This window comes from Poeciliopsis prolifica, unplaced genomic scaffold, assembly GCF_027474105.1.
Source record: "Poeciliopsis prolifica strain line A6 unplaced genomic scaffold, Auburn_PproV2 SCAFFOLD105, whole genome shotgun sequence".
Classification (NCBI taxonomy): domain Eukaryota; kingdom Metazoa; phylum Chordata; class Actinopteri; order Cyprinodontiformes; family Poeciliidae; genus Poeciliopsis; species Poeciliopsis prolifica.
In genome coordinates, this window is record NW_026562480.1 from 211,869 (window position 1) to 220,720 (window position 8,852).

Below are 8,852 nucleotides of genomic sequence, written 5' to 3' on the forward strand. Positions count from 1 at the left end.
TGACTTAAAACTAGCTCTTATTTCTGAAAAGTTACTTTGTCTAACTTCAGCTGCACTGAGATATTTGCACTAAAAACTACTTGGTTTGGTTTTGTGTTTTTGCAGTGTTCTCAGCATCAGCAGAGAAAAGATGAGCTGAAGAAAATCAAGTTTTATTGTTTTTCGTCGGGACTCTGAGTGACCAATATAGTGGAAACTTAGCTTTAATTTGCTGCTTGTGGGATTGGAGCTCTTATTAAGACGTCAGAGGAATCCCATCCTCCTCTAAACGCACCAACAGGCGCGGCTCTGTCCTCACAGAAACCTGTCACCGTCTCTCAGCCTGTTGTCTTCGCTCTGCACCTGAAGAGCTCCTGTTTTTGTGTGTGACGCGTTTGACGGACACGCCGCCACTCTCCGTCTCCTCTGCGCCCGAAAGCGCAGCGACGCCCTCTGCAATGATTTTCTTTTGCCGTTTTATAATTATGTCTCCTCTTTTCATTTGCCTCCCCCGTTTCCCCTCTTCCTCCCTCTCATCGCGTCGCTCTTATCTCCCCGCTCTCACTTCTATTTTTCTAATCCCGACCTCCCTCCAGATCCATTTTTGTGACTCACTGCTTGTTATCTCAGCCATTTTTCTCTTTTCTTTTCCATTTGATCTCAACTTCTTAATTTCTTTTCTCACTTCGTTTGGTTTCACTGTGCAGGTTTTCCTCTCCCTCTGTCATCAGGATCTCTTACTCAGTTTCGTTACTTTTTTGAATAAATGTACTTTTGAGGATTATCTTACTTTTTTGAATTTTCCATCTACCGAATGAAAAACATTTTTTTTACCAAAGATTTACCATAAACAGACACAAACCTGCAGTTTTTATTAAGTTTCAGAAAACTGATTTTTATTCATGTTTCTTATGTCTGATTTAGTTTTGTAAGTACGACAGAGTATTAGGGCCACACTAAGAAAACAAAATGTTCATAACGGAATAAAGTTGTGCAATAATAAAGTTTTAGTTTTACTAGAATAAAGTCAAAGTAATGAGAATGAAAACATAAAACTATGAGAATATTCATATTATGAGACAAAAGCTAAAATAATATGAGAATATTCTCATATTTTGACTTCGTCACAACTTTATTCTCAATAATTCTCGTTTTATTCCTGTAATTTTATTTCATGCATCCTCCAGCGTAATTTTGTAATTATTCATATGAATTATTCCCATTTTGGAAGTTAAAATACCAACATTTCCAGGTAACTTTATGCTTTGGCACATTTAAATATTAATTCAAATTGATAAGTTTTGAAAACCTCATAAAAATGTATCTTTTTGGATATTTAATAAATGTAAAAAATATGGAAATATTAAATATTAGGAATATTTAAATATTTCTAATATTTAAAATATATTTAAATATTTTAGCATTTTGAAATACTAATACATTTTAAAATTTAAACATTTTAAAATGTTTAAATATTAAATTTTATAAAAATTAAATATAAAATTTAAAAAATATATTTCATATTTAAATTTTTTAAACATTAAATTAATGAGTTGATCAATCAGTTAACTGATTGATCAGTTAACTGATTGATCAGTTAACTGATCGATCAGTTCCTCTGTACTTCTACCTTTTGAGTAATGGTTCACTGCCGTTGCCGTGGTAACAGTATGTTGGAGTGGTTCTGCTCTGGTTCTGCTGTGTTTTCATCCCGGTTTCTCCAGCTGTATCATATTTCCCTCTCATTTCACGCCGTCCTGTCCTATTTCTATGATTTGGTAACGTTTTCCATCTGCTCCGTTTCTCCGCAGCGTCTCTGGAGTGCTCTCCGTCCTCGCCGTAGACGGCCGGATCGGGCCGGATCGGGCCGGATCGGGCCGGACGCTCGCCGCCTCTCCTCCTCCTCACATCCACCCAGAACTTCCTCCAGTCGAAGCTCCTCGCCTCGCAGGTTTTCTCCACACAGACCTGGATTAGAAGAACTCTCGTTTTCTGTTTTTTCTCCGTGTGTTCCTGAACGTTGCCCCCTGCTGACGTCCTCCCGTCTCTTTTGGGCCGTTTCCAGTCCAGTGCTTCAACTTCCTTCAAGCTTGACTGAGATTCTCAGACTGCAGAGATTTGCACACTTGATTCGTGAAGGAACATTTATGAAGGAAGGTTTTGCACCGTTTACTTTGTAGCTGCACAATAATTTCAGCGCATCTCCTCCCTGTGTCCGTCTGCGGCTCCAGTTTCTTCCTCTTCTGCTGCGCCCTCCTCTTCCTCTTCATCCTCGGAGAGCGGCGCGTTTCACTCTGCCGCCGCCGCCGCCATGTTTGTGCTCCGGTCTCTGTGTGTCATTCTGTGAAATGGCCCGTCACAAAGTGTTAGATGAAGCGTGGTGAAGTGTCCATGTCTCTCTATGCTTTTCACTGCATCTGGGTTCTGGACCACAGGGCTGGAAAAACAGGTTCTGGTGTAAAAAACGGACCGGGTCACTAAGGTCAGGGGTGTCCAAACGGCAAACCAAAAACGATGCAGGTTTGATCCTCAGACTTTTGATTTGTAAAAATGATCGGAAACATAATTTTCTGGAAGTACAACAAACTTTGAAAATCAAGAAACTTTTACTGGAAAGAGAAATTTGATGCACTAATTTGGCAAAATAAAGTTTAACTTTTGAAAGTTGTGTGATAACTATTTACGTTTACTTGAATACGTTTTTTGAAAAAAGGCACATTTAGGAGTCTTTTTACGACGCTGCGCATTTTACTTTTATTTGAATAAAATTTCTGTTTTTTCTACCCACTGAATGAAAAACAAACGTTTTAACCAAAAAATCAACAGAATCAGAGACAAACCTGCAGTTTTTGTTAGTTTGTACGTTTTTCATTAAAAGAAACCGATTTGGGAAAATTTATTTTGCTTGATTTTGTTACTTGTTACTAATCCAAGTTATTTTAATTTTCATTCTTAGAATATGAACCTTTCCGCTTACCTTTTTATTTTGGTTCATCTGATTATGAAGTTTTTAAGTATTAAATGTTTGATCATCAGATCAGTTACTCAGTACTTGAGTAACTTTTTGGACAGTTACTTTTTCCTTTTACTTGAGTACAATGTTCGGTTACTAATCCCGTTCTTATTACTGAAATTAATTTATTCAGTTGAGCCCAAAAGAAATAGAAAACTAGTTGTATTTCTTTTAAAGCAGTAAACGTACAAAAACACGAACAAATTCCTGAGCACTCGCAGAAATTTTCTACAGAAATTAAGGAAATTTCTGAGCTCCAGAATTTTTTTTTGAAATTTTGACATTAATGTCAGAAGAAAAAAAAAGAAAGAAAATGAGGAAATTTCAATTGTCAAAATCGTTCTACAAAAATTCAGAACATTTTCAGAAATTCTATCAGAAATTTTTTTAATACACCTTATTAGAAACTTCCTTCTTGTTTTAGATCTATAACACACATCTGTACTTCCTTTGCTTGTCTTTAGTTTATTTCACTTTTGATTCTACAGTTTCTGCCCACGTGGCGAAAAGTTTGGACACCTCTGATCCAGGAGGGAAAACAGTTCCAGAGAGATGAAAGTGCAGAAAGGAAATTCGCTGGCTGTCCCCAAAAGGATTCTGGGAGTTGAATTAATTTGTGGATGGGAAGGAAAAAAGGAGAAGCGTTTCTGGGAACGAGGAAATGTTTTGAGTTGAGATCCTTCACTCTAATGAGGAGAGGACAAGAAGAAAAGACGATAGAAATGACAAAAGAGGAGCCGCTTTTTCATTTCCTCCGCCTCGCGTTGCTTTGTCTGCTTTTCTATCTCGGCTATTTTTAGAAAAGTTATCTGCAGAAAGTGTAGACGTGCTGTGAGCCGAAGCTCGTCCTGCTGTTATTTGTTACTCGTTAAAACCAAATATTCGGCGCCTCACAAAAGCGTTTGAACTTTGTTGTTTTGTCGTTTTTAACAGCTGAAATGTTCGGATTCAGCCGCACGAAGTGGGAGGAACGTTTTTATTTACAAATAAACGTCTGAAAAGTAAAAGCCACGAGAGCCAAAATGAAACATAAAAATCTGGAAAGTGTGGTGTACATCTACAAACTCAAATGTTGCTAGGTCAAATAGCAACATATAGTTGCTATTTAGGGTTAGGATTAACCCTAATAATAATAATAATAATAATAACAATAATAATAATAATAATGGAGGAATTGGGTTCCGGTCTAAGAAAGGAATTCAAATAATTGACTTTTAGTTTCTAGGTCAAATATCTAACCTAAAAATGACTTTTCAGAAACGCATCAGAGCTTGTTTTCAGTCTGTAATTCCTGGATGAATATCAATTATTGGATGAATATTAATTATTGGATGAATATTAATTCCAGTAATTAATATTGATTTATAAAAAGTTCTAGCTGATGGATTATTTCACTTCCAGTGAATAAACCTCCAGGATTTCAAGTTTTCTAGAAAGAATTTAAAATTTTTGGGCTGAAATTTGCTCTGGCCCTCCACTGCAAAAACATTAAGTCTCACCAGGTATTTTTGTTTAATTTCTATATTTGCACTCAGACAAAACTTTCTTGTAAGTTACAAGAGACTTTTCAGCAAGAAAGGGGAGTTTTATTTCAGTCAATAATTTCTTAATTTTGATTTTTTTTTAAAAGTTATAGTTTCATTGGCAGATTATTTAACTTATAACACAATGAAAATGTCTTGTTATTAGTTAAATAATCCACTAGTAATTCTTTTAATCAGTGTTAGGGAATTATTGACTGAAATAAAACTCCTCAAAGTTAAGATTTTGTGTTTTTTCAGTGCAGACTAAAAGGGGCTTATTACACTGCAAAAACACAAAATCCTACCAAGATATTTTGGTCTAGTTCAAGTGCAAATATCTTACCTGAAAAAAGTCAAACTAACTCGTTTCTGCACATTTTTTAAATGGATCTAGTAGTCAAGACTTATTGACTTAAAACAAGCGTAATTCAAGTTCTAGAAACTAGAGATATTCTTGGTAGGATTTGGTCAAACTATCATTTCCCTCCACAGTTTTTCTGCTTTACTTTGTTTTGGTTTAAAACCTGAAACTCCGAACCTTTCAGCTGCGACTGGACAAAACGCCGAGAGAAAACCTTTGCGAGGCGGAGCGTCATTCAAGTGTGATCAGTGACTTAAACCTCAGCTGTAAATGTGAATTATGGCCACTCACTGTTGATATTATAGGCATTTAAACTGCATATAGAAGCACACGTGTCTGTAATGAAGCTGAACTGTTGACTTCTTCTCCTCTAAATGTGTAAATACAACGTTTAGCCGCCACTATAACGGCGTCAGCTGATATTTACCAGACGCTGATGTAGCCTGAGCTGTTTCTGTCCAGATGGAAAAGTTTTCATTTGGAACCAGGTTAAAAATGGCCGCCAATATAATTTACTTATACAGGAAAATGTGAAGTACAACACAAAGTATTCATCTTTTTATAACAAAATTTAGCAAAACCAAGAGACTTTTACTGAAAAGCCAACTTGGCTGCACCAAATCCGCTTTTATTTTTCTTAAGTTTTGAGGGTTTTTAAAGAAAGGTAACCTAAACCTTGTTGTCACTATTGAAGATAAATTTAATCAATTGAGCCCAAAAGAATCTAAAAACTACATGTTTCCATTTGTATAGCAAAATTTACCACAGCATATTGTACAAATGTCCTTATTGTTTCTGGAAACAATAAGGACATTTCTGAGCTTCGAAGGCTGAAGATTTGGAAGCAAAAAAAAAAAACCAACAAAAACGTTTAAATTGTCAGAAATTAACTTGGAAATTTCTGAATTTCAACTGCTGAAAATTTTATTAACATTTTTCTAAAAAGTTTCCTAATTTTCTGAGATAAATCTGAAAATTTCTTAGTTTCTCGACCTGCACTGCAAAAACCTTTCTGTTTATTTCTGGTCTAGTTTCTAGTCCAAATATCTCTGAACACTTGAAACAAGACAAAACTAACTTAAAGTGACTTTTCATCAAGACATAATAGCTTGTTTTAAGTGAATAATTCCTAAATATATATAAAAAAGTTCTAATTTCACTGGCAGCTTATTTAACTTGCAGAAAAATTTATTTTCAAACGTGAAATAATCTGGCAGTGAAACTAAAACTTTCTTTTTTATCAATATTAATAATTATTGACATGACGGCTCATATTTCTTGCTGAAGAGACACTTGCTAGATATTTGCACTAGAAACTAGACCAACATAATAAGAATTCTTTTCACAATTTGGACCCACAATAAATATCTTGGCAATTTATTTGCTTAATTTTAGGTTGTTTTTATCTTTTCTTGGTGAAAAAGTTTGAATCTACATTTTTGGTGCAAGTGGCAAAACCCTGGTCTCCAGGAAGTGGGTCTCCGCCGCATTTAATGGGATTTCATTCGTCGCTTGTACAGCACAGACACAGAGCTGCCTGCTGATTGGATGGTATCGATCAGTTCTCCTGGACGCGGACGGTCGGGCCGCCGGGGATTGCAGAATCCTCCAGGAAGCGTCTGAGCGTGTTGACCGGCCACGGAGAGACGGCCGAAGCACAACTGGTTATTTCACAGTTGGGGGGAGACGCTGCGCTCCTGTGTTTCAGCAGGAAGCGGAAAAGATGGAGCTCAAATTGGAGTTTCCCCCCAACGGCTGATTCCAAGCTGGGAAAGTGTTCAGAATGAAAGTGGGAAACAGAGATTGATGAGGGGAAATGCTTCTGTAAAGCAAGAGCCGATCCAATCTGTTGAATTATTAGCAGCTTAAAGCGCTAACGGTTTTTCCCTTCCCAAGCCAAGAGCAACAAGCAAGGATGTAAAAATAAAATCTGAAAAAAATAGAAATTCATTGTGACAAAATGTCAAAACTTTGTCTCAATAATTAAGTAAATGGATCCAAAACAATTCGCTTGTTGGCACAAAATGGCGGAAATCGGCGAGGAACAAAATGAACGATGCTAGTCAGGATGAGAACAAGACTGAGGCTCCATCAGTCCCGTTACAAAGTATTTGCTCCCACAGATGATTTCAAATCTCAAGTATTTTAGATAAAATTTAATCTCAGTGAAATTCAAATGTTTTCCAAATGTTTAATTCACCCAAACCAACCAAAGTGAAAGAATAATTACCCAATAAGCCTCATAAGTGTTTGGGGAAACTCTTTTCTGTCATTGTGAAATAATTCTGGCTCCCTCTAGTTTTTAATTCAGCTACATCTTTGACCTCCGGACTTTGACTAGGCCGATTCAGAATCTTTATTTTTAACTGTTCAGACTCACTTGTGGTGTTCTGCTTCAGATTTTCTTCACATCGTGAGTTTATGTAAATTATCCACATCATCGAGCTGCAAAGCAGTCCCACACCATGACTCTGCCACCACCATGTTTGTCTGTAGAGTTGATGTTTTCTTTTTTTTTCTAAATATTCAACCAATTGCAGCAGAACACAGAAGTTTCTATCAGATTTTTTTCTGGAAGACGTTTTGTTGTTGAGAAGGAGGCTCCACTTCTGCTTTTCAAAGATGTGTGGTTGTGTAATTGTACATGTTGCCTTAGAAGTAGCTTTATTAATCTTTTTGTATAAATATTTCAGGTTGTATTTAAGTTATTTGTTGATTCTAGTCGTCTGTTTGGCCTGTTGAAATTAAGCTAGTCAATGTGAATCTATGATTTTACGAGCAGGTTGGTTTGAACGAATTGTTTCCCATAATAAATGAAATCATCATGTGGGGAGCAAATACGTTTTCACATTAATGTAACGTTTCCAAAACAGAACAAGTCAAATTTTTGATCCAATACAATCAGAAGAGACTAAACTGAATGAAATAAAGTATCAGTACCTGATGTGTTTTAGCTGCTTTTAGTTCTTCAGTTTTTAAAACGATAACACTCACAGAAATTCAGATTATTCTTGTGCACTATAGCCGTGCATCAATCTGAACTGTAGCCGGGGTAATTTTTTGTTTCTTGCCGTACTGCAGATTCTTCGCTCCCTCCTCGCTGGTTGTAAGTAGCTCCTCGTCCAGAGGCATGCTGGGAACTCTGCCACTGTGTTCCTGGCTCTGACTTTCAGGTATAATCAGCTCGAGACGTAGCCGCTGCGCCGAGGTGTCCAGGAACCTGCCTGAACCGGCACACTTCTCCTAACACCCTCCAAGACATTTGGCACCAAGATGCTGATCCGTGTTAAAGAACAAACTTCATGTTGCACAATATGTCACACACACACACGTATGTAAGGCATGCACAAACACACACTGTGGGATTTACATAAACGATACATTCTCAGTAGAAACCCAACGCGAGCTATGCATCAACAAAACTACAATCGAAAGCGAAAAACTAAAGAAGGATTTCAGTTTGGACCCTGTTGGCGGCATGTTTCGGTTCTGTTGTTTTAAAAAGGCATGAGAACGACCCGGCTCCCCGCTGAGCTACATGTGAGGATCCTAATGATGGATATCGATGAGAATACTGATGAGTATATTCAATAAAGTCATTAATCTCAATGTATTCTGTTTACTGTGCTTATTCTCATGTGACTTTGCTACTGGGAGGCGTGTTTGTGCTTGGAACAAAAAAACAGAATCACAAATATCAGAGATATTTTGGGAACACCGACCCGATGTTGTGGAAAACACCCAGAACATTTCTGTCAGAAAACTCAGACATTTTGAAAGTATTCTCAGAAAATTTCAAGCAAAAAGAAGAAAACTCTGAATTCCAAAAGTCAAAGATTTGTCTTTTTTTTATTTATTTTTTTAATTTTGATATTAATGTCAGAAATTTTCTAGAAAAACATTGGAAATTTCTGAATTAAAACTGTTGACATTTTTCTAAAAAATGTCCAAGTTTTGTATACAATTTCTGAGTTTC

The 8,852-nt window shown here is 36.6% G+C and overlaps 1 protein-coding gene across 1 annotated transcript in view; it reads left to right on the forward strand.

Annotated features, from left to right (window-relative positions):
• Positions 1-8,489, forward strand: part of samd12 (sterile alpha motif domain containing 12) — a 99,772-nt gene extending 91,283 nt beyond the window's left edge. Inside the window, exon 5 of the mRNA XM_055023677.1 lies at positions 1,791-8,489. Coding sequence (XP_054879652.1) covers positions 1,791-1,822 — 32 coding nt within the window. The 3' untranslated portion in view covers positions 1,823-8,489. The remainder of the gene's footprint in view (positions 1-1,790) is intronic.
• Positions 8,490-8,852: the final 363 nt, after the last annotated feature.